This window comes from Macaca fascicularis, chromosome 20 (genome assembly GCF_037993035.2).
Source record: "Macaca fascicularis isolate 582-1 chromosome 20, T2T-MFA8v1.1".
In the NCBI taxonomy this organism is placed as follows: Eukaryota; Metazoa; Chordata; class Mammalia; order Primates; family Cercopithecidae; genus Macaca; species Macaca fascicularis.
Window position 1 is genome coordinate 79,864,359 of NC_088394.1, and position 24,970 is coordinate 79,889,328.

At 53.9% G+C, this 24,970-nt stretch overlaps 2 protein-coding genes across 10 annotated transcripts in view; one reads left to right on the forward strand and one right to left on the reverse strand.

Annotated features, from left to right (window-relative positions):
• The window catches only part of NECAB2 (N-terminal EF-hand calcium binding protein 2), a 35,556-nt gene extending 21,966 nt beyond the window's left edge, over nucleotides 1-13,590 (forward strand). For 2 of the 4 annotated variants that reach the window (XM_045381553.3, XM_045381555.3), the window contains exons 6-13: nucleotides 1,251-1,387; nucleotides 5,318-5,436; nucleotides 5,627-5,706; nucleotides 8,258-8,311; nucleotides 9,201-9,313; nucleotides 11,695-11,772; nucleotides 12,622-12,713; nucleotides 13,136-13,590. In XM_045381553.3, coding sequence (XP_045237488.1) covers nucleotides 1,251-1,387; nucleotides 5,318-5,436; nucleotides 5,627-5,706; nucleotides 8,258-8,311; nucleotides 9,201-9,313; nucleotides 11,695-11,772; nucleotides 12,622-12,713; nucleotides 13,136-13,164 — 702 coding nt within the window. In that variant the 3' untranslated portion in view covers nucleotides 13,165-13,590. The remainder of the gene's footprint in view (nucleotides 1-1,250; nucleotides 1,388-5,317; nucleotides 5,437-5,626; nucleotides 5,707-8,257; nucleotides 8,312-9,200; nucleotides 9,314-11,694; nucleotides 11,773-12,621; nucleotides 12,714-13,135) is intronic. The other 2 variants (XM_045381554.3, XM_074027670.1) reach the window with 1 other exon arrangement.
• A 7,163-nt stretch (nucleotides 13,591-20,753) lies between these two features.
• The window catches only part of SLC38A8 (solute carrier family 38 member 8), a 35,542-nt gene continuing 31,325 nt past the window's right edge, over nucleotides 20,754-24,970 (reverse strand). For all 6 annotated transcript variants that reach the window (XR_012429184.1, XM_045381808.3, XM_074027673.1 and 3 more), the window contains 2 exons: nucleotides 23,939-23,990; nucleotides 20,754-20,961 (listed from right to left, as the gene is read on the reverse strand). Coding sequence is in view for 5 of the 6 variants with exons in the window: in XM_045381808.3 (XP_045237743.2) it covers nucleotides 20,868-20,961; nucleotides 23,939-23,990 (146 nt within the window). In the remaining variant the exon portion in view is untranslated. The remainder of the gene's footprint in view (nucleotides 20,962-23,938; nucleotides 23,991-24,970) is intronic.

Below are 24,970 nucleotides of genomic sequence, written 5' to 3' on the forward strand. Positions count from 1 at the left end.
TGTAAGAGCCTGACGTACTTTTGGCCATGTACTCTCTCAGGGTCTGTCCCCAGCAGGCCCTGGTCCAGCCGTCAGCTCGGGGGGTTTGTCCACCTCCACCGTGCCTTAGCTGTCTTCTTGTGTGCCCCTCCTCCTCCTCCTCTGTTTCTCAGTCTGTCTCTCAGCCGTGTTTCCCATTGTGCAATTATTGCTAATTAATTCCCAGTCAGAGTGATGGATGGTTTAATTTGCTTTCCTTGAGAGCCGTGTTTTTCCTTGCCTTGCCAGGGACTGGGCAGAATTCCAAGGCGCCTGGGGCAGGTGGCTTGGGAAGGGCGGGGTCTTGGCAGAGGAGGCCAGGAGAGCAGGTCAGGGTTTGGGAGACCCAGGATCCCCCACCACAGCATCATCTTCATCATCTTGTCCTTGAGCGACATGGATAAGCAGAGCCTTCTCCCTTCTGCTGTAAAGCCTTTGCAACCCAAAGCATCTCCACTGGATCCAAAAGCTTGAGAAATGTCCTTGCAGAGTCTCAGGACAGAGGTGGAAATTCTATTCCACACCACAGAGCAAAACTTGGAGAAAACTCTTTTTCATCTTTTCCCCAGAGTTCTGGTCGCAGCATCTGCTAAGACCCCCTCTCTGATTCCCCCCAGGTCCTCTCTCGCCGCCTCCTTTTGATTACTAAGCCCTGGGCACTTTCCTCCCTTGAGCGGCTTTTGATTCCGTTTTGTCGTTTTCCTTAGTAGCAGCCTGGAGATCCAGAAGCCCTAGGAATCCTCCTTGGAGGAGCAAGGAGGGTGGGAAGGTTGTGGATTCTTCTTGCCTCATGATTATCCTTGTCACAGCAACAACAAAACCACCAGTCGCTATCACTGCCACCATCACCGTCATCTTTACTGTAGCACCTACTGTTGATTGAGTCTTTGCTGTGTGGCAGGCCCTGTGCAGAGCATTTTATACACATGTCGCCATTTAATCTTTACTAGAACCTTGTAAGATAGATAATTCAGTGACCCCATTATACTCGGGGAGGTCACAGAGCTAGTAAGTGGTGAAGCCAGGGTTCAAATTTGGTCTCTAAACCTCTAGCCTCTGCATTGGACACACTCCAGCCTCTAAGACTGGACCCCAGGAGGCCATGGGGTCCTCCCTTCCCTTTGCAAAGCAAATTCACCAGCACTAGCTTCCCCCCGACTCCTGTGCTAGACCCCACCTCAAATTTCCCTCCCACCCGTTTCCCCTCAGTGCCCCTTCCCTTCCCTCTACAGGTTTATGAGGGCGGGAGCAATGTGGACCAGTTCGTGACCCGCTTCCTCCTGAAGGAGACGGCCAATCAGATCCAGTCACTGCTGAGCTCCGTGGAGAGTGCAGTGGAGGCCATCGAGGAACAGACCAGCCAGCTCCGGTGAGTCTCTGAGACCCTGCAGGGTCCCATGGGGCTATGCCGTGCTCACGCACGTGCCCACCTGCTACTTGGTGGGGGTGTCTGTGTACCTAAGAGTTGGGTGACCTTGGGCAAGTTGCCACAGCTCTCTGTGCCTTCAGTGCTCCGCTGTGTAATATAGGCACGATAATATGCCTGAAACCTCAGCCATTGCAGGGACTGAATGAGATAGTAAATGCTCAGGAGAATGCCTGGTGCACGTATTTATTAATATAGTGAAGACACCGTTTCCCAGACTCTAATTTGTTTTGCCGCATCCACATACTACTTACTGTTTATGCAGAACTGTTCTGTGGTTTGGCCCACATTTTATTTTTAAATTTTTTTAATTTTAGACAGAGTCTTGCTCTGTCACCCAGGAGTGCAGTGGCGTGATCTTGGCTCACTACAGCCTCTCCCTCCCCAGGTTCAAGCAATTCGCATGCCTCAGCCTCCTGAGTAGCTGGGACTGCAGGTGTGCAACACCATGCCTGGCTGATTTTTGTATTTTTAGTAGAGACGGGGTTTTGTCATGTTGGCCAGTCTGCTCTTGAACTCCTGGCCTCACGTGATCCACCTGCCTCAGCCTCCCAAAGTGCTGGGATTACAGGTGTGAGCCACTGCACCCAGCCTATTTTCTCTGTCTCTCTCTCTCTTTCTTTCTCTTTCTTTTTCTTTTCTTTTCTTTCTTTCTTTCTGTCTGTCTTCTTTTTCTCTTTCTCTTTCTTTTCTTTTCTTTTCTTTTTTTTGAGACCGAGTATTGCTCTGTTACCCAGGCTGGAGCGCAGTGGTGTGATCTCAGCTCACTGCAACCTCTGCCTCCCAGGTTCAAGCGATTCTCCTGCCTCAGCCTCCCTAGTAGCTGGGATTACAGGTGCCCGCTGTCACATGCCCAGTTTATTTTTGTATTTTTAGTAGAGATGGGGTTTCACCATGTTGGTCAGGCTGGTCTTGAAATCCTGACCCCAGGTGATCCACCCACCTCGGCCTGCAAGTGCTGGGATTGCCGGCTTGAGCCATGGAGCCCAGCCTTATTTTATTTTTTGACACAGGATCTCGCTGTGTCCCCCAGGCTGGAGTACAATGACACCATTGTGGCTCACTGCAATCTCCAACTCAGGTTCAAGCAATTCTCCCACCTCAGCCTCCCAAGGAGCTGGGGCTACAGACACGTATTCCCACCACACCCAGCTATTTTTTGTAGAGATGGGGTCTTGCCATGTTGGCCAGGCTGTTCTCAAACTCCTGGTCTCAGCAATTCTGCTGTGTCAGCCTCCCAAAGGGCTCGGATTATAGGCAGGAGCTGCTGCACCCCAGCCCACTTTTGAAAATTAGAGTTCAGTTTAGGAAATGGCATATGATTATAACTGCACTCTCAGCACCACATGCTGTAAGTGAACTGAAAAAACAAGCACCCATCATTGCTTACCATCCAGCTTGAATCCTGAGACTTGCCACCTCTCTGTTAAAAACAGAGACTGGGGCCAGACGCAGTGGCTCAAGCCTGTAATCCCAGCACTTTGGGAGGCCGAGACGGGCGGATCACGAGGTCAGGAGTTCGAGACCATCCTGGCTAACACGGTGAAACCCCGTCTCTACTAAAAAATACAAAAAACTAGCCGGGCGAGGTGGTGGGCGCCTGTAGTCCCGGCTACTCGGGAGGCTGAGGCAGGAGAATGGCGTAAAAACCCGGGAGGCGGAGCTTGCAGTGAGCTGAGATCCGGCCACTGCACTCCACCCTGGGCGACATAACGAGACTCCGTCTCAAAAAAAAAAAAAAAAAAAACCAGAGACTGGGAAATGAGAGAGAGGTGTTGCAGACAGTAGTAGCAAGTTGAGACTTTCTCAGGAGGACCGAAAGAGACGTGAAAGCAGGTGGTTTTCTCACAATATTTGGTCTTGTGTTAGGCCTTGTTTGTATGCTTGGAACCATGGGAATGCATCTGGGGTCCCCTCCCAGGTGGTAGATGCTGTGTTAGGGCTGTGACCTGGTATTTAGAGAGAAGTGGCATTCTCTTGGCTCAGCAGTCCCAGCTCCCTGGGGACCACGAGCACACCCCACCTCCATTTGCTGTTCTGAGTTGAGACAAACCCCTCTTTGCCCAGTTCTTCCCAGAACAGCTCATGTGCTTGGCACAGAGAAGAAAAAGAGAAAATGCAAACAGATGAGGGCAATAGCCAGGTGTCGGCACCCAAGCTCGATTGAGCCTTGAATTTCCCAGGCAGAGGCACGTGAGGTCCAGGATGTTGGTTTGCTGGGGACAGGAGTTTGATTGTGTGTTTCTTCGTGGGTGAAGAGCTGGTCCTGATCAGATATGATTGTGAAGGTCACTCTGAGATACTGTTTCCAGATGAATTTGCTCTGAGCATTTGCTGTTGAATCACCTGGGAAAATTAACACACAGATTCCCAGGCTCCTGGCCATACCCACTGGCCAGAATCCCTGGGACCGGAGGCCAGAATTCTGCATGTGTGGTCAGTCTTGTGATTCTTGGGTTCCCTCGAATTAGCAGCCATCACTATGAAAGCTGACACTTAGATTTCCTTGGTTTTCCTGTTCCTATCTTGATGAAAACTTGCTGTTTTGATCCTGCCACAGAACAGATAGTATTGTTGCACGGTTTTCAGAGCTGACTTTCCGCACTAGGCCAGCTCCGTCACGTGTCAGCAGTTCTGTCCACCTGCCCCCACGGTGGGACCTTACTTGGGGATGTGGTCGGAGGGGCAGCTTGTCGTGATGCCTCGTTCCACACGTGCCTCCCTTGAACTTCCCCAAATCTCAGCTAGTTTGGCTCTAGGCTGTGTGTCCCTGAGGACTGTCCTGTTTCCCAGCCCCGGGACAGTCTCCCAGGATGTCGCCCCTAGCACAGGCTACTGGCTCAGACCCCACCGCCCAGGAGCCCTGAGCAACCTGTCATGGTCTGAGGGACACATTTAATTTCCTGCTGGTTTATAAAGAAGCCATGATTGACACCACAAAGACTCTGCCAGCCTCTCCCCTCCCAAGGCAGGAATTGAGTTTGCTCCCTCGGCATGGGGGAGAGCCTGGCTGAGTGCGCAAGGTTCACAAGAGTCAAATTCCAGAATGCACCAAGACCGTGGTGCACAGACACCAAGGGAGTGTGGGGGCCGTGCACAGGGCACTGTGTGTGTCTTTTGGGGGGAGTGTCTGTGTTTCTGTATGTCTGCCGGGAGCTTTTCAGCATCCTTTTGCACGGGAGGATTTGGTCATTCACTGAGCATTTTCTGAGTCACTACTATGGGCTGGGCACAACGCAAGGTGAGCAGTGTGCGTGTGTGTCTGTCTGCCTCTGGCTAGCTGTGCCTGTCATGGCACAGGGGTGTGTGCACATCAGTGTGCACAGGAGTAGGGGTGTCCAGGGCCAGGAGATGGGGCCAGGCCCAGGTCAGGATGACAGCTTTTGACGTGTTACATCCCCACTGTCTCTTTAGGTCTCGCTTTTATGTGTATGTGTTGGAGGGAGTCTTGAAACCAGGTCCACCACCCCAGAGGGCAGCAGACATTTTGGCTTATGAGGGAGGGGGACTTGGTCACGCCACAGCTTGGGCTCTACAGGTGCCCGAAAGCTTCGAGCTGTTAGGGTGGGGGTGGGCGCCTGGCTCAGTCTCACCCTGGAACTGAATCTCTTGGGGGAAAAGGCCTGGGCCGTGGGGTCCTAGAATGGAGCTGAATTCAAATCCCAGCTCCGCCCAGCTAGCTGCGTGGCCCTGGCTGAGTCACCTGCTTTACGAACCTCATTTCCTCCTCTGTCAAAACAAAGGCCATGATGCAAGTTCTGTGCATGTGTGAGCCCACTGTCGGTGCTTAATAAATGCCTGTTGAAGCTGCTAGAAATGGTCAGGGCCCTGAAGCTGCCGTCATAGTCTGTGTGTTTTCCATTCAAACTGCAGACAGAACCACAGCAAACCGAGCCACGGTGTGGCACAGACCTGGTATGGAAGCCCCACTCGCGCCTCTGCCCCCAACCACAAGCTCATGGCCGTGGAACAAGGCAAGGGCCTTCCATCTGGTGAGAGAAAGCAGGGGCCCTGGTGGGGGTAGCGGCTGGAGGTCCCTAGGAGTTCTGAGAGTCCTCTGACGGGGACTGGGGAGATGAGGGGCCAGTTTGATGCCCCTGGAAGGGCTGGGTGTTTCAGCTTCCCCCCAAAGCCCTCGCCCTGCCCCCCACTGAAGTCTGTGTGTCTCTTTCTCTTCCGCAGCCACCGAGGACTCAAAGGAAGAGGGTCTGGAAGCGCAGATCAGCCGCTTGGCAGAGCTGATTGGGAGGCTGGAGAGCAAAGTAAGCCCTGGCGTGACCCCCGTCTCTGCTCCTTCCAAGCCCTGAAGGAGTGCAGAGTTAGGGCTGGAGTTCAGGACAAAAGTCTGGGCTGCAGAGGGGCCAGGGAACCATGGAAAAGACATCCCTCAGTGGGGCGTGGGTGCCGAGGACGAAGCTAAGGATGAAACCCCGGGGGATGCGTGTGTTGTTCAGGCCCAAGGAGGGGCTCTTGGGAAAGGGAGTGTTGGAGGGTTGCGTGAGCCGGCAGGCAGCAGGAACAGCTCCAGGAGCAGAGGGTGGTCAGCAGGGTCCCGTGTTGCAAGGCCCTAGTTTCAAGGAGACTTTGCTCTGAAATGGCTGGAGCAGGTATTGGCCAAGAGGCAGCCCCAGGACGAGAGAGAGACGGGATGATTCGGGAGAGATTCAAAACAAGGAAGGAAGTGACCAGCAGTAGCACATGTATTAAGTGTGATATGGGACATCCACGGGTGATAGAAAATGGCACAGCCCTTACAGAAGACACTTTCAGAGAATGTCTCATGACTCGGGATAGAGTGCTCATGATATGACCATTGGTGGAGAGAAAAGTTTGTCTTAGGGACTACGGACAGATGGGCTCAGGGATCAGTCAGAATTCTGGTTGTGCCGCTTCATAGTTGTGGAGCCCTGGGCCAGGGACTTGTCCTCTCTGAGGCTTAGATTCCTCCTCTGATGATCAAGAAAATACCCTGGAGAATGGGACCCCTCCCTCACAGGGGTGTCATTAGGATGAACCAAAGTGGTGTCTCAGTGGTTCAGCACAGGGCCCGGTGCCGTAGTTTGCATTGAATATGAGCAATGTTAGCAATTATTATGAGGCATTCTGTTACCCAAGCCTATCCACATGCACACACCACACCCGTATACCCACAGAAGCCAAGGTGACTGAGCTCCCAGAACCCTGGGATTGAAGTGGTTTTATGTTTCTCCTATTTTTCGGTATTTTTTTTTACACCTTTTGTAAAAGGTATTGCTACTTTTAGTTTGGGGGTTCTGAGGAATTCATGGGGGCAGGAACAAGGGGCCCCCCACACGGAGAAAGGCAGAGGCTGACGTGGAATGAAGTCGGAGGGAGGAAGCTCAAACTTCCTCCTGCAGGGATGAGGCTGAGGTGGAGTTACCCTCTTGTTGAAGTCGGCTGGGCTGCGGGAGCGGCTCGGAGGGGACCCCGTGGCCCGGTTGTCATAACAACTCAGCGGGCGCCTCGGGAGGGAGACTCTTTGAAGTTTATTTTTAGAGCCCGGTCGCCCTAACAACCAGGCTGGCTGGTAACCACGGAGTACCTGGGCGTCCTGGAGACGGGGTGGGACCAGGTCCTCCTCCCCAGTCTCTAATTGGCCCGGGCAGTCAGCAGGGGCCAATCCAGGCCTGGCTTCAGGCCCCGCCCTTCACCGGCCAACCTGGGCTGTCAAGGATGGAGGCCTTAGGGGCGGCTGGCTAGGAGAAGAATGGGGCAGATATGGGGGCCATAGTGCCTCTCCTCATCCTCTTATGGCTCTTCCAGCCCCAGCCCTGCAGGACCCCTCACGGATGCTTGTAAAGCCATGGACACAGACCTGTTCTTGCCAGGCACAGCTTCATCACTTGCCAAGGCGTGTTCATGCTGTGTGACCCGGAGAAGGCAGGACACCTGCCAGGATCAGCTACTACAGGGCCCCTTGCTCAAACATTTAGAACGTCACGGTGGTGACTGCACAGACTCAGCCACCTGCTGCTGTTTTCCTTATTAACCGGTGTTCTTTACCTGTGCCCTGTGTGACTCCCACAGACGGTCTGTCCTCATGGAGGATGGACGGAGACAGCCGCAGAGGTGGTGGTTAGTGGGCTGCCCAAGCTAAAGGAAGCAGCAGCAGGATCCTGTGCGTTAGCATCAGGTAGAGACGCTGGGTTCAGACCCACGCTCTGACACTTACATGGCTTTCGTGCCTTCAGAGCTGGGGTTGTCTGCAGTGACAGAGTGACTGGGGATTATCTGTGAGGGCTTGGCCCTGGGTAGGCACCAGGCATGGGTGAACAGAGCAGATGTGGTTCCTGGAGACTGAAACTTACAGTGGGGTAGCACCTACCCTGGGGAGTCTGGAAGATTGAATGTGTATTTGTAAACCATCTAGGCCAGAGAGAACAGGTCACCCCATTAGATCCCTGAGGCGCTGGGGGTTATGATTGGGGTGAACTGTAAGTTATAGGGAATCTAAGGGCTGTTGCTCATCATCGTGGCAAACCCCAGCATCTTGGACGCAGGCCTCTGGATTCCCCAGTGCTGCCTCTCCCAAGCTGTCCTTGCCCCAGCAACATGTTCTGGGCCCCCCTTATGCCCTCTGTAGAGGATCACCTGGGCCTCTCTGCCTCCCATTGCCCCTAGATGCCAGGGCCAGAGGGAGTCTCTGCCACTTCCTAGGGTTGGTCTTCCAGCCCTGTGTAACAGGGCCCAGCCCTTAGGAGCTCCCAACAGCCCCAGGGATCCCAGAGCTCCCGGCACCTGGGGCGGAGTGGGGCTCTGGGTCTAGCATCACTGTGTGCTGGATTGTTTCAGGCACTGTGGTTCGACCTGCAGCAGCGCCTCTCAGATGAAGATGGCACCAACATGGTGAGTTCCCTTCCCACCTCTCTCCTGGGACCACATCCCTGCCCATACCAGGACTGCCAGGATCCAAGTGGCTCAATGCCCCGACCCCCCTCTCCCTGCCTGGGACCACCATGAGGGGAGATGTGGCCCGAGTACTTGGCCCCCAGACCCTGCCCTGGCCCAGGAGCCACCCCACTGACTCTGGGGTTATTTCTTGAGGCTCCCTGGACCTTTTTTTTTTTTTTTTTTTTTTTTTGAGACTGAGTCTCGTTCTATTGCCCAGGCTGGAGTGCAGTGGTGTAATCTCAGCTCACTGCAACCTCCACCTCCCGGGTTCAAGCGATTCTCCTGCCTCAGCCTCCTGAGTAGCTGGGATTACAGGTGCCCGCCCCCATGCCCGACTAATTTTTTGCATTTTTAGTAGAGATAAGGTTTCACCATGTTGGCCAGGCTGGTCTCGAACTCCTGACCTTGTGATCCGCCCACCTCGGCCTCCCAAAGTACTGAGATTATAGGTGTGAGCCACCATACCTGGCCCAGAGGCTCCTGGACTTTGATCCAAAAAAAGTTTGGCCTAGAGCTAAGTGGTCAGCCGGACAGTCATGTGAAAATGCTGAGTCCATCAACTAAGTTTTTCTTGTCAGTGGATGTGCTGTGTCTCTGGGCCCTGGAGGCAGCTGTGGACATGGGTGGGGACTGGGTAAACAACTCGTCCGTTTTCCCCGTTTGTGGGGGCTACCTCTGCACTGGGCTCTTGAGGTTCTAGTCCTTTCTTATACTTTTCATTATACAATGAAAAGTCGGGGAGGTTTATTTAGACCAAGGGAGGGAGGTCATGGACGCCGGATGGGGTCTTTAGGGAGAAGTTCTGGCATGGAGCCCCACACTGACTCCTGCTGTGGCCCGGCAGCACCTGCAGCTGGTCCGGCAGGAGATGGCCGTGTGCCCCGAGCAACTCAGCGAGTTTCTGGACTCCCTGCGCCCGTATCTGCGGGGGACTGCCGGAGCGAGGAGCTGCTTCCAGTGAGTGAGCTGCTGAAGCGTGAGTGGGAGGGATGGTGGCAGGGAGCTCTGCCTGGCAGTGGAGGAACAGCGCGGGACTAGGCTTACCCCTAAGTACAAATCGCACCCCAGGGAGACACATAGCTGGGTGAATAAGAACTGGGTTCAGGTCATGCAAACGTGGCAGGTGCCTTCATCTCCCTGTCCTCAGCTCATTCATCTGTAAAAGGGGGGGGCCACCCCCAGGACTCCTTGTTGGGGTGATCACGATTCATATACAATCAAGTGTGTGAATCTCAAGTGTGAACGGCTCTGGCCGGGCCTGGTGTGCCACGTGCGCTCAGTCAGCCTTAGCTGTTGCTCTTGCAGGAGTTGCTGCTTAACACCAGGCCCAGAATGTAGTGTGTGCTCAGTTAACAACCGAGAAAGGAAAGGAGAGTCGAGTCGGTGAGGCTGAAGGGAAATGCCCAAAAAATGTAGCCGCCCCTCTCCCCTTCCCCACGGATGTGCTGAGATGGAAACGTAGCGGCCATTCTCTCCCTCCTCCCTATGGGTCTGTGGTGAGATGTCTAGGGCGGGGCAAGGGGCCTCACCCTCAAATTCCCGTTCATCCCCCCAGGATTATGTAGCTCCTTGGTAAAGCTAGGCCATGGCCACAGGGGAGGGGTCCACAGAAGACAACAGCCGTTTGTTCTTGCTGGTAGTAGCCCTTAAAGAGCATGAGGCCCAGGTGTTTCCCCTGCCCTTCATTTCTACACCAAGGCTCTGCCCAACTCCCTCCCTTTCCAGGGCTTTCTTCCATCCCCAGGGCACACATTCATTCGCCCTGTTGCCTGGGGGCATGGCTGTGAACGAGGCAGGCCAGGTCCTGCACGGGGTCTTCCTGGGCCCCCTGTGCACTGAGGCCTGACCTGTAGCACTAGGGGAGGAGCAGCCTGGGCAGGAGTGCGGCTGTTGCGGAGACCCAGGGTGGCCATCAGGGGCCACGCTTGAGTAAGTAGCCAGGGTGGTGGGCAGGACCCACTCCCATCCAGCAGGACAGACTGTATAGGAGCAGGGGCCAGACTTGATCTTTTCTCTGTTACATGAAGTGGGAGACCCCAGAGTGAAGTAGGGCCACCCCGATAGGCTGTGGAGAGGAGGCAAGGTGGATATAGAGGCTCTGGTTTCGGAGCCTCAGTAGAAGACAGTGCTGTTTGTTGAACTGGAGACGGCCAGCTTGGAGAGCCAGGCGAGACTGCACTTGCCAGGCACAGTGTACCTAACGCTGCACAGCGGTGTGTCTGTCCCCCTCCCTCCAGGCTGAGCACTGTTACCCCTCATCCCCTGCTCTTGCCCCCCCGCCCTTTTATGGTCACTTGGGGCTTCCTCATTGTAGTGCACTTGCAGAGAGAAGCCCGGAGCGGCATAGCCTATCTGCGCCTTTAAAATGAGGTGAGTGCTGTCCTCTGGGTCCCAAAGAGTGAAGGGGGACTTGCTTGCAGCCCCTTCCTCTGTGAATGCCCCCCTCCCGCAGCCTCCTTCGGTCAGGTACAGTGCAGTGGGGTTGTTGCAAGGATTAAATAAGATGACAATTAGGAGGAAGATGCTTTGATAATTTAAAGATAGGGTTTATATGTATATATATATTTTTTGTTTTTGAGACCAAATCTTGCTTTGTGGCCCAGGCAGGAGTGTAGTGGTGGAAGCTCAGCTCACTGCAGCCTCTACCCACCAGGTTCAAGTGAGTCTCAAGCCTCAGCCTCCTGCGTAACTGGGATTACAGGCCTATGGCACCAGGCCTGGCAACTTTTTAAGAGACCAGGTTTTGCCATTTTGGCTAGGCTGGTCTTGAATTTCTGGCCTCAAGTAACCCACCTGCCTCGGCCCCTCAAGACTTCCCAAGTTCTGGGATTACAGGTGTGAACCATCACACGCAGCCACCTGGTTTTGTTTAAATAAAGGTGAAGATTTTAACATGACATTTCAGCTGGGCACAGTGGCTGAAGTTTGTAATCCCAGCAGTTTGGAAGCCAAGGCGAGAGGACTGCCTGAGCCCAGGCGTTCAAGACCAGCGTGGGGACCATAGCAAGACCCCAGCTCTACTAGGACATTTTTTGAATTAGCCAGGCCAAGTGGTGCACACCTATAGTCCCAGCTACGTGGGAGGCTGAAGTGATTGTGCCACTGCACTCCAGCCTGGGCAACAGAGTGAGACCCTGTCTCAAAAAAACTACATGTCATTGAGAAATAGCTATTGGCCACTATAAGAAACCAGGCCTTGTTCCAGGTGGTGGGGGCACCCTGTTGAGTCTCGCTGGAGGACCAGAAAGGTTGAAGGCAGCGGTTGTGTATAGGGGTGGGCTACAGGACTAGGGTGGCCACTGTTGAGCCCCAGCCTCCCTGCCTGTCTCCTGTTGCAGCATCACTGCCGTGAGGCTCTCGGATGGCTTCACCTTTGTCATCTATGAGTTCTGGGAGACGGAGGAGGCATGGAAGAGGTGAGACACTGGGTCTCCATAGCAGGTGTGGGGGCTGTCTTCCTGGAGCCAGGAGCTCCTGGTGGGTAGAGAGATCCCCCCCACCACGCTCTTTCCCTGTAGAGCACCTTGTGGGCGAAGGCACTGCCTTCTTTACCACCCTGTACAGCTGAGGACCTGACCTCGAAGGTACCTCTGTCCCCCTGTGATCAGTTGTTCCAGGGCTTAACCTCCCCCCAGCTGAGTCCCTGGCAGGACGGAGGGAGATGGGGGATGGTAGCATCAGCTCTGATGGGCTTTAGGCCTTTGTCGTCTGCTCCGAGCACATCTGGGACAGGTTGTTCCCCACTCTGGGTGGAGCCTAATTTCTGATGCGCCAGACCCCACAGGCAGGAAGCAGGGCCTGGGGGTAGCTCATGCCCCGATATCCTGCTTCCCGGGTAAACACTCAGTTTGCAGAGAAACTCAGGACCCCTGTGGGAACAGGGGCTGTCATGAGAAGTGAGGGTGTCCCCTCCCTGTCTGTACTTCAGTGACTCATAAAATGAGGGACTAAAACCCTTCACAGCTGCTGTGTTGTCATCCATCCCAGGCAGAGGATGGCCCCACTCCTCCTCCTAGGGTAAAACAGGAGGTAGATGCTCTGTGCACTGAGTAGGGGGATCCCGCTGCCCATGTAAGGCTCAGTGCCTACCCCAGAGTCAGCCTCCCTAGGCACCACCTCACCTTCCCACAAAGGCTTGGAGTCCAAAGACCCCCCCCCCCGGGCTTATTTATAAGCTCCCCATTTTGGGCAGAGCTAGGATTAACAGGGGATCCACATGCCAAGCTCCACTCCTGGTGCCCCTAACACATGTCCCTGGGTCGCAGGCACCTGCAAAGTCCCGTGTGTAAGGCGTTCCGGCACGTCAAGGTGGACACACTGAGCCAGCCTGAGGCCCTCTCCAGGATCTCGGTGCCAGGTAGGGGGCGAAGGCCTGGAACTGCAGTGGCCACTTGATTGGAGAGCCGGGCAAGAGCCTAGAAACCGCCCCGCCTCTCCCAGGGACTTCCCTGCAAGCTCCTGACCCCAATGCCAGGTGTGCAGGGAGGGTCCTAGGGGGAGAGGAGAGCTCCAGGCTCAGAGCCAGCCCTGAGGTGGCCCCACATCCAGGCATGCCGGCCGGAGCTTGCACCAGAGCACCCCTTCCACAGCCCGCTACTTCTAGCCAGACTGAATTTCCCTTCCCAGGTGTGTGGTTTGCTCCTGGGTGACCAGCAAGCACCCGTGGGTCACTTAAGGACTCAAAGCCATCTCCCCACCTGCCCTTCAAGACGGCCCCCACCAGCTACACAGCTGCCCACATTCGCACTCCTTCCCTCTAACCTGTCTCTGTCCTTCTAGCTGTTTGGTGCACGGTGGGACGAGACTGACAGCCTCCCAGCGGCCCACGGAGGAGCCCACCCCTGGCCCCTTCTGCTTGTGAAGGACATCCCCTGTGTTCTAGAAACTGGTGCAGAGGCTGTGTTTTCAACCCGTCCTCCACACGGTGTTTCCCTGCTGTGCCGTGAAGGAGGCCTCCCCTGCCCCCACCCGAGAAGGCAGAGCAGTCTCTGCTGCCCGGTCCTGGTGAAGCCCAAGGTTGTGGGTGAAGGGGGTGGCTTCCTGGGGCCAGCACCCCCACCTCCTGGTCCTGGCCTCTCCCCGACCCCTCAGACGGCCACGCATGACCCGCACTCACCACGCCCTGCCCTCTTCAGTGACATTCTTCTACCTGGTAGGAGTTAGGACCCTGTAGTGCCCAACCTAGCCAGGCCGCCGCCACTGGGCCCAGGTGCCGAATAAACCCTGGTTGGGAAGGGCTGTGTGCTCTGTGTCTGTTCCTGGTTGACAACAGCAGGGGCCTGGGCACCCTGCAAGTGCCCCCAGCCTCCGTTTTCTGAACCATAAAATGGAGGTGTTCACTCTATGCGGTATTTTGACACATAGGCTCATGCCTATTCAGGAGCCCAGAGGGCACCACCCCCACCCTCAGATCAGTAATTCACTCAGAGGACTGGGCGCAACTGTCAAAGTCAAGGTGGATGACAGACAAAATCCAGCAAAGAAAGAGGCTCCCGGAACAGGGGCCAGGCAGGGGCTGCCAGTAAAGGCCACAGACATCACTGAACCCTCCCAGCTTCAACAGACAGAGCATCACCAACCAGGGATGCAGTCCCGAGTCTTACTGGGGTTCGGTGACATAGACACGGCTGACACCTTGTGGCTCAAGCCCCCACCATAAGTCACATGGTTGGCACAGACCACGCAGTGTTGCCCAACTAAGACACTCACCAGGCACAATGCTCCAGGGACGGGCGAGTCTCTCCCAGCACAGCTGTGCATCAGCCATTCAACAATGCAGGAGAGCCCGACTATGAACTGCAAGTCACGTCTTAAGTCTTATTCTGAAAGCTTTGTAACTTCTTCCTATGTCTCAGTCCTGGTTAGCAGGAGAGAAGTCACTCACGGCCCAGTGCAGTGGCTCACACCTGTCATCCCAGCACTTTGGGAGGCCAAGGCAGTTGGAACACCTGAGGTCAAGAGTTCGAGGCCAACATGCTGAAACCTCGTCTCTACTAAAAATATAAAATTAACCAGGTGTAGTGGTACAACGCCTGTAATCCCAGCCACTTGGGAGGCTGAGGCAAGAGAATCGCTTGAACCCAGGAGGTGGAGGTTGCAGTGAGCCGATATCACATAACTGCACCCTAGGCGACAGAGCGAGACTCTGTCTCCAAAAAAAAAAAAAAAAAAAAAATGAATCACACACAAAAGTTCAAAGGACAAAAGAGGGTAGTGGGTCTCTCTCCTAAAACAGGGCAAAGCCAAGACCATCACAGGCCGGGGCACAGGTGGGAGCCCTGGGGTGGGGACAGGACCCAGAATGCACACCTTTCTACCTCCTGCGCAGCGCCCGGAGGACTGGCCAGCGCCACATGTGGTTATTAACACCGTCGCCACCCAGCGAGGTCCCTGCCCACACTGTCCAGCCCCCTGTGGTTGCCGGGAGCTTTGAAACCCCTGCTCCCAGGGCAGGTCCCCCCCGCTTGGGTCCTGCCACCTCCTTGCACGGTGTGATGCCTGCTGCTGCAAAACCAGCGAAACACAACATGAGCTTGCAAGAAAAGCAAAGGGGGTTCAAGAACCATCCATGTGTCTCCAAGCTGAATGTCCCTATATCAGCCTCTCAGGGCCTGTTTTCTCACCTGTAAAGTGGGGGAAAGACCCCTCCCCTTGAAGGCTCAGGGGCTTCACTGCCTGGTGCACGAGAGCGCCACTTACAGGCTCCTGCTACCCCACCCACCGCCAGGCTGGTACATTCCAACCAGCTCAGCTATTTTAAGAAGAACATTATCAAGGGCTAAGGCTTTCTGGGGTACAACTGAGGAACCTCCTTTAGCTGGGCATGTTTCCCTCCCACATGTCACATCTACCCAGCCCTCCATGGGGGGTGGTATCTCTGCTGATTGCAGCCCAAGTGCACTGAAAGCCTTCAGGGGCCCTCAGAACCTGAGTGGCCGGGGATGGGCTGTGACAAGAACATGTTTCAACCCTAAAAGCTCTAAGAGCTCCCAGTTAATTCACACTTCAGAGCCTGGCACAGTCAAGCACTTGGCAGGCCCATCTCCCTCCATGCTCCTTAGGCTGTCCTGCTCTTGGCAGGTGGGGAGACGGAGACGGAGAGGACAAGTAAGTCACCAGAGGTCACACGGCAAGTAGCTGGCTCAAGTCAGATCCACCCCGGAGTTCTGTACCCAAGCCCTGCGCCACACAGCATCAACCCACGAGGAAGAATGGCTCCAGATTAACCCATTAAGATCAGAATCAGGTTCCTCCAAATGCTAATGGCGAAGTACCATAACCCATAGAAGTACCAAAGTACTGTATCCCATATAAGTACCCTATCCCAGCAATTCCACTTCTAGGGATATATTCTACCTGAAATGGAAAAAGGCATCCAAACACTCACTTGGCCCATGTACTCATAACGGCACTATTCACAATAGCCACAAGGTATTAACGATCCAAATATTCATCAGCCGATGAAGGCATAAACAAATGCGGTCTCTCCAAACAGCTTATCATTCAGTCATCAACAGGAGTGAAGGACTGGGCTGTCGGTGACTCAAAAACCCCACACTGAGTGAAGGCAGGCAGAGACAACAGATGGCATCTAATATTCCACTTACGTGAAACATCCAGAATAAGCAAATCCAGATAGAAAGCACAGAGTGGCTGCCTCTGGGATGGAGGAGAGGAAAAGGGGAGGGACAGCTGATGGGCAGGGGGCTTTCCTCGGGATGGAATGTTCCAGAATTAGATGGAGGTGATGGTGACGCAGCACTCCAAATGTACTAAAGGCCACTGAATTCTATGCCTTAAGATGGTTAGTTTTATGCTATGTGAGTTGCATTTCAATATTTAAGAATCTCAAATCACTCTCAAAAACAATTCACCACCTGTCCTTGGCCAGTAGAGCTGCATACTCACCAGGCCCGGTTCAAAACCTGCCACTTGTCCCTGGGAGGCATCTGCGGGTGGGCAACTCCTCCTGAGGCGCTTGGGGCCAGCGGTGCCCTAGGGCTGGGCCCCTGAACCAAGGGAAAGGTCTCCCCTGCAGCCTACCATGCTCAGAACCGGAGCACAAGGCATTTGCACTACGAAGCATCACCGGGCCATGTTCAAAGCTGTTACTTCTGACTCTCCACTGACACACAGCTGTCACCCTTGACCAGGTGCTGTAACAGGGTACGCTCTGTGTAGAGGGCTTTGCAAGGACCTCAGCTCAGACTCAGCAATCCTGGGAGGGAGGGGCTGTCCACAGCTTCATGTTAGAAAAGGACAAAGAGGTCTGAACTGGAAGGCTGGAAGACATCCAGAGGAGGGTGCTGAGGCCGAGGAGAGCGCTGGCAGGGATTTTCCTGCAGTCACCACCCTAGGAACAGGCTTTGCCGAGGCCACACAGCTGGTAAGTGGCAGGCAGAGTCAAGTCACCTGCCAGCCCCACAGCCCATGTGCTGGAAGGCCTACACACTGTCACCTGGCCTCTGAGGACATCTGGCTGGAAGGTGACATCCCAGCTTCTACCACTGTGATTATATGAGTGTGTCCTTGCATTATGATAATTTGCACACAGTCATGGGAGGATCACATCAACCTGTCATAGAATCAAGATAGAAGCCTTTGTCCTGAGTAATGACATTCAGTTACCCCTTAAAGAGCCCCAGCATCACTGCTTAGCACTGAATGCAGTGCCTTTGCCTCCTGAGGTGCTTGCCTGCTTTGGGACGAGTCCTCAACCTCCTCATACTTCCCTTTTCCCCTTGGCTCCCAGGAAACTCAGGTACCCCTTGCCAATCACAACCTTGGTCTTCTGGGAATAAAGCTACATTGCTTGGGTTTCCATTGTGTGCGAGGTATCCCATCAACTACTCTGGATCCATCATCGCCTTTAATCCTCACAAGAGACCTGCTTCGTACTGAGTAAGCCTGCTCCATTTTGCTGGTAGGGAAACTGATTCTGCAAAAAGGTTCACACACTTCCCAAGACTATGAGAGATCAAATGGCAGAGCCAGTGTTCAAAACCAACCGTCCAACTCCAAAGCCACTTCACACACAGTCTTCTTTGATGGCATGACCCTCACCCCGCCACACTTTGATATCTCAGGACTCTCCATAAATAGTACTAGCACAGCCCCAGCCTTCCTGGCCAGGGCCACAGAGCCTGACAGAAGCAGACAGGTATAAATAAGAAATGAATGACTATTCAGCCTCACCTCTCACTCCAGGGTGATCAATTCTCCATTACAGCAATCTGGGCTCAGTGCAGTGGCTCACGCCTGTGATTACAACACTCTGGGAGGCCGAGGTGGGAGGACTGCTTGAGGCCAGGAGTTCATGACCAGCCTCGGCAGAGTAAGACCCTGACTCTACAAAAAAATATACAAAAATTAGCTGGGCATGGTGGTCCCAGCTACTCAGGAGGCTGAGGCAGGAAGATTGCTTGAGCCTGGGAGTTGGAGGCTGCAGTGAACCGTGATAGTGCCACCACTGCACTGTAGCCTGAGTAACACAGTGACACCCTCTCCCCGCAAGAAAATAAATAAATAAAAATAAGGCCTGGCACAGTGGCTCACACCTGTAATCCCAGTACTTTGGGAGGCCGAGGAAGGCAGATCACCTGAGGTCAGGAGTTCGAGACCAGCCTGGTCAACATAGCAAAACCCCATCTCTACTAAAAATACAAAAATTAGCCAAGTGTGGTGGCGGGTGCCTATAATCCCAGGCTGAGGCAGGAGAATTGCTTGAACCCAGGAGGGGGAGACTGCAGTGAACCGAGATCGCGCCACTGCACTCCAGCCTGGCAACAGAGTGAGACTCCATCAAAAAATAAAAATAAAAACAGAGCAATCTGCCCGCACATGTTCCAATTCCCAAGGCCCTTGCCTGGGAAGATGCTGTGGCCCTTGAACATAGGGTGTGACAGATCACGGTGGGGTTGGTCAGACACTGAAGAAGGGTCCTGGGTACCCTCCCAACACCCCCACAGGGTCAGAGTCTACACCTGCAGCCACACTTCCCCCATCCCCCAGCAGCCAGGCTACAGGAGCCCCAGGGCCAGGCACCTATTCCCACCCCCTGCCCCCCAACTCTGGTGTCTCCTCAGTGTGGCATGTAGAGTGGGAAGGAAAAGAATTTAACCCCAAATGAGTTCTGATCTGATCTCTGTACCTTGCAGGACACGCAGCCTGGATTTTTCCAAGCCTCAGTTGCCTAACCTGTAAAATGGGCACGTCTAGAAACATTATGCTAGGTCCAAGGAGGCACACACAAAGGCCCATGTACATGTGAGGCTGTTCAGAGAGCGTGCCTGTAAGAGGCAAATCCAGAGACTAAGCGCAGCTGCACGGATGCTGGGAGCGGAGGGAGGGACAAATTGGGGTGACTGGTAATGGGCACTGAGTTTCTTCTGAGGGTGACGAAAATGGACTAGAATTAGTGGGGCAGCTACACAGCTCTGTGAGCACACTAAAAACCACTGGATTGTACACTTTAAAGAAGTGAGTCTTTATGATATACACCTTCTATCTCAATTTTGAAAATTCATGCATGTGGATAAGCTGAAAAAAAATACGGACCAGTCACCAGCAGCCTTGCACCGTCACGTACATCATACCACGTGACAGCAGGAAGGGCCTGGCCTACTGCCTACCCTGAGGAAGGCATCCTCAGATGTCAGTCCCACCCTCCCCTGACTCTGGCCCTGCTGGCTTCTAGGAGGACATCCCAAGGCAGAGAAGCGTGGCCTGAATTGAATCTAGCAAGCGGGGCCTGTGCAGGGTCAGTGCCAGGGAGGACGCAAAGGAGCAGCTGGGTCCCTGTCTGCCTCTCCATTGCCTTTTTTTTTTTTTTAATTATTGTTGTTGAGATGGAATATCGCTCTGTCTCCCAGGCTAGAGGGCAGTGGCACAATCTCAGCTCACTGCAACCTCCCTCTCTCAGCTTCAAATGATTCTGCTGCCTCAGCTTCCTGAGTAGCTGGGATTACAGGTGCCCCCTACCACGCCCAGCTAATTTTTTTGTATTTTTAGTAGAGACGGGGTTTCACCATGTTGGCCAGGCTGGTTCTCAAGCTCCTGACCTCAAGTGATCTGCCTGCCTCAGCCTCCCAAAGTGCTGGGATTACAGGTCTGAGCCACTGTGCCCAGCTACCTCCTTTTCTTTACCCAGGTCCTGGAACAGACCTCTTGACTCCTTGTCCCAGAATTGGGGAGGCCACCAGGGAGAACTGCGGAGCAAATAGTCCACTTGGCTTCCAGGCTCTTTGGGTCCAGCTGGTGGGAGGGAAAGCACAGTTTCCTTGGAGTCATCCACCCTCCGTGGGGCATGGGCCAAGTGCATGGTGGTATGGCCTGTTCCGGGCATACATCTCCTTGGGCCTCTCACAGCCAAGGGCAGGATTTGGGCGTTTCCTGCACCCTGGCCAAAAGATCGCTTGAGTCCGTCACCATCGCCAGCCACGCCTCCTCCACTCCCTTCGGGGCTTCCCAACCCTGTGCAATATCCTCGCCTGACACCCTTGGTCCTGACAGTCTGAAGCCAATTATGTAGGCCTCAGCCCCTAGCTCCCTTTTTATGGGCTGAATCTTATCTCCCAGAAACATCCGTTGAAGCTGAACCCCTGGAACCTGTGAACATAACCTTATTTGGAAATTGCATCTTTGCGGGTCCTAATTCATACAAGATGCAATCAACGTAAGATGAGATCATACTACATATGGGGGTGGGAGGAGCTCACTTAATGATGGGTATCTTTGTAAGAGAGGGATTTGGTCACAGAGGATACACAGGGGACAGTCACATGAAGATAAGAGAAGAGGCTGGAGTGAGGCAGCCACAAGCCAAGGAGTGCCGGCCACCTCTAGAACCTGGAAGAGACAGGAGGGAGCCTCCCCTAGAGCCCACAGAAGGACTATGGCCCTAATGACATGTGATTTCAGACTCCTGGCCTCCAGAACTGTGATGCAGTAAGCATCTGGTTGTTTGTTTGTTTTGTTTTGTTTGAGACGGAGTCTCACTCTGTCGCCCAGGCTGGAGTGCAGTGGCACGATATCTGCTCACTGCCAGCTCCACCTCCTGGGTTCATGCCATTCTCCTGCCTCAGCCTCCCGAGTAGCTGGGACTACAGGCACCTGCCACCATGCCCGGCTAATTTTTTGTATTTTTAGTAGAGACAGGGTTTCACTGTGTTAGCTAGGGTGGTCTCAATCTCTTGACCTTGTGATCCACCCACCTCGGCCTCCCAAAGTGCTGGGATTACAGGCGTGAGCCACCGCGCCCGGCCGCGTCTGTTGTTTTAAGCCACCAGAATGCAGTTGTGGTCACTTATCACAGTGGCCATAAGAACTTTTCTCACCTTTGTACCAGAAACCCTTCGAACCAGCAGAGCCCAACCAGCAGCCCGAGGAGGCAGAGGCATCAGTCTCTCCAGTATCTTTATGATGAGAAATGACATCGGTCTCCCAGCCGCACACAGCAGCCACGTGGGGTCAGCCTCCGGAGGGCCCCTTCCTGCCCGGCACTGGCTGCCCATCAAAACATCTCCCAGACCGCTGCCACCGTGCTCTGCCCGAAGATGAAGGTGCCAACCAGCACAGAGACCACTCCCCAGACCTCCAAGCAGCACCTGCCAAATCAGTAAACCCATGTCAGTGCTTTTCTGGATTATTACACAAACAAGCCATGCACACACAGAAAATTCACTATGTAAAGCCCATTACGGGGTCATCAATTTGGAAAAAAGAAAAATTCAGAATATTCCCAATTACCTGTAGGGACGGGCTTCCAAGACAATGGGAAGCAAAGTGCAAAGTACTCAGGCAATTTTTGTATTTTTAGTAGAGATGGAGTTTCACCATGTTTGCTAGGCTGGTCTCAAACTCCTGACCTCAAGTGATTCGCCCTTCTCGGCTTCCCAGAGTGCTGGAATTACAGGTGGGAGCCACCATTCCTGGCCCCAGGCAATTTTTAAAAGCCCTCCGATCCCACCTGTTATTTCATAACCCATTTCTCCCCAGTATTTTATCAAATAAAAAGACATGGGGGCCAGGCACGGTGGCACCCACCTATAATCCCAGCACTTTGGGAGGCTGAGGCGGATGGATGCACCTGAAGTCATGAGTTCAAGACCAGCCTGGCCAACATGGTGAAACCCCATCTCTACTAAAAATAGAAATAAAAAATTAGCCAGGCATGGTGGCAGGCACCTGTATTCCCAGCTACTTGGGAGACTGAGGCAGGAGAATTGCTTGAACCCAGGAGGCAGAGGTTGCAGTGAGCCGAGATTGCATCACTGCACTCCAGGCTGGAGGACAGAGCAAGACTCCATCTCAAAAAAAGAAAAAGACATGGAGAGAGGGGAGACACTGCTTTGAAAGTCCCCCCACCCTCCTCCCTTTCTGCTCCTCAGCCTCTGATGAAACCCTATGAAAGTGAAGGAGAAGACGAAAACTCTAAGTCACACACCATCTCAGAGGGGCAGGGGATGAGGACGCAGGAGGCAGAGGTGGCTGGGACCGGCAGCCACCGAGGCCACATTTGTGAGCTTCATAATGTAACCAGAGACGGGGTAGACAAGGAGGTCAGAGCGATAACAAGATTCCCACAAAATGGCAGGGCCACCAGAGGTATTTCTGGCCCCATTAACAAAGGCCAGAAAGATGGGCTGTCATGGAAGGAACATTTCTAACCAAGCAGCATCTCAGCACGGCTGTTCAGCGCCATAAACATCCATTCATCTTTGCCGGCACTGTGAGGCCAATGTGCCCGTGGGCTGCGGCACTCCTGGAACAGTGCTGATGTATTAGAAGGACGTAAAGCAGTTTTAGCAATAAAAATATCTTGAAAGCTCATCAGTAAAAACTGTTGTGAGCTCAGATCAAGGGAGAAAACAAAAGCACGAAGACTCCAAACAGCCCTCCAGGGAATGAGCAGCTTAGTGGGTTGCCAGACATTGGGAGGCTAGTTCTAAACCCAAGGCAGGTTTAGAAACATCCAGAAAAACTGCTCTCAATCCAGAAGAAACCAGGCCAGGCCTGCTCCTTTGCAAAAACCAAGCATGGGCTCAATGGGGCTAGAGGGACGGGGGCTAGAGGGGAACAGACCTACACCTGGGCCCCAAGTTCATGGTTGCTGTCATTTAACATTATCTGTGGTGGGGTGAAGGGTGGCCCCCAAAATTCATGTCCACCTGGAACCTGTGCTGGCGAGCGTATCTGGAAACTGGGTTTTGCAGATGTAATTAAGTGAAAGATCTTGACAGAAGATGCAACCTAGATTTAGGGTGGACCCTAAATCCAATAGTCGATATCCTTATAAAAGAAAGGCAGCCAGGTGTAGTGGTGGGCGTCTGTGGGCCCAGCTCCTGTGGGAGGCTGAGGCAGGAAGATCGCTTGAGCCCAGGAGGTTGAGGCTGTAGTGAGCCATGATTACACCACTGCACTCCAGCCTGAGCAACAGAGCAAGACTCTGTCTCAAAAAATAAAGTAAGTAAAAGCAGAGGGATATGTGAGACCCAGAGACACAGGAAGAAAGCTAGATAAGGACAGAGGCAGAGACTGGAGTGATGTAGCCACAGGCCAAGGAGCACCTGGGGCCACCAGAAGCTGAGGAGCCTTCAGAGAGTCCAGCCCTGCCAACACCTTGATTTCACACTCCTGGCTCCAGAACCGGGAAAAAAAATCATTTCTGTGGCCTGAAGCCTCCCCACCAGGTCCCAATTTGTGGTAATTTGTTACAATGACACCAGAAAACTAATACCTCATCTCTTTACCTGTCTCAGCCTCAGTTTCCACATCTGTGGAATGGGAGGGAGTCACCCGGACCCTCAGGCTCCCCAGGGGCGGCTGAGGAAGAGCCCGTCATTCATGTGCACGTCATCCTCTTCAGTGGGTCAGACTCAGCTGCCCAGTGGCAAAGCAGACAGGCTCAGTTGTGTCTGATCCACAGGCCCGCTCAGGGATAAATATTTGTCAGATAAAGGAAAGATCCAAATTCCTTGGTCTCAACAGCACTGTATGCCAGGCAGGTGGGTTAGCACGGGGCCTGGGGGCCAGGGGCCTGAGTTGCATCCTAGTTCTGTCCTCACTAGCCTCCTGGCCCGCCTCCTCATCTGTAGGATGGAGACATCCGGGTATGGTGGGGAGGTGAATATGTAAAAGGACCTAGCACAGTGCCTAGCAGAGGAGCCTCGGAACGGCAGCCCACTGCTGTGATAGAACATGTTGTTCTGGTGTCTGGCCGGCCATGCGGTCTCTCTAACTCAGCCTGCACCCTGATCCTGCCCTGGGTCCGAGCCAGGTAGCAAAGGAGGGTACAGATGCACCACTGGGTGCTTCCAGAGGCTGGAATCTACATGAAATCCCAACTACAGACCCTCAAAGCAGAAGGGAAAGCCCTTGCAGGACCCGGCATCACTGGCCTGGGCTCCTGTCCTGGCTCAGATGCCCTCATAGTGGGTGGACACAGACTCTCTTCCTGTGGCCTGCAGGTTTCTCATCTGCAGGATGCGGAGGATGGGAAATAGGATGTCCAGGGTCCCCTGAGGCATTCTTACTCTGATCCGGGGCACGCCCAGGTTGCCACTTCATCTTAGGGACACTTACTTGACTCTTGGTCCTATAGGCTCGATGCCCATTGCGCAGATGAGGCACAAACCTGCAAAAAAGACAGGGTCACCCTCAGCTCTTCGTTATCAAACCCAAAGCAACAAAGAGGTCCCAGGAGAAGTCCTCAGGGACCCAGGAGGCCAGCAAGGCCTCTGCCCACAGGTGCCCCTGGCTCAGGCCCCCTGGAGAGGCAACGCAGTGGAACTGGAAGGATGGGGCTGGAGTCCCAGCTCAACATGCCTTGTGACTCAGCCAGAGGTCTGGCAACAACTGGCTTCCCAGAGCCCCGTGTTTCAGGCAACCTTGACAACATGCCCTCCACAGCAGGGTCTGTGAGGAGATGGTGAGAGTCCATGCCTGACGCCCAGGAAGGGCTCAGCAACTGGCAGCTACCATTATTACTATATATTTTTTTTTTTTTTGAGACAGAGTCTCACTCTGTGGCCAGGCTGGAGTGCAGTGGTACCATCTCAGCCCACTGCAACCTCCACCTCCCGGGTTCAAACTATTCTCACGCCTCAGCCTCCTGAGTAGCTGGGACTACAGGCACATGCCACCACGCCCAGCTAATATTTGTATTTTTAGTAGAGACGGGGTTTCACTATGTTGGCCAGGATGGACTCAACCTTGACCTCGTGATCTTTCCGCCTCAGCCTCTCAAACTGCTGGGATTACAGGCGTGAGCCACTGCACCCAACCTTTTTTCTTTTTCTTTTTTTTAATAGGTCTGCTAGGATTCAGGGCCATGTAGCTCGACCTAAGGTTCCCAAAGAATCCTCTCTTTTCCCAAACCTGTCCTGGGCCGTCCTTCCCAGCACAGGAAACAGCCAGTGCTACAACTGGCCACCTGATCACAGAACCAGAACTTAATCCAGCAGCCCAGACCAGGCAGTGTGACGGAGGAGCCACGTGGCCACACCCTCACCTCTGAGAAGCTCCACCCACAGCTGGAGTGAGCAGCAGTGTGGCCACACCCTCAGCCCTGAAAGCCCCGCCCAGAGCCTGAGGGAGGGGCTGTGTGACCACACT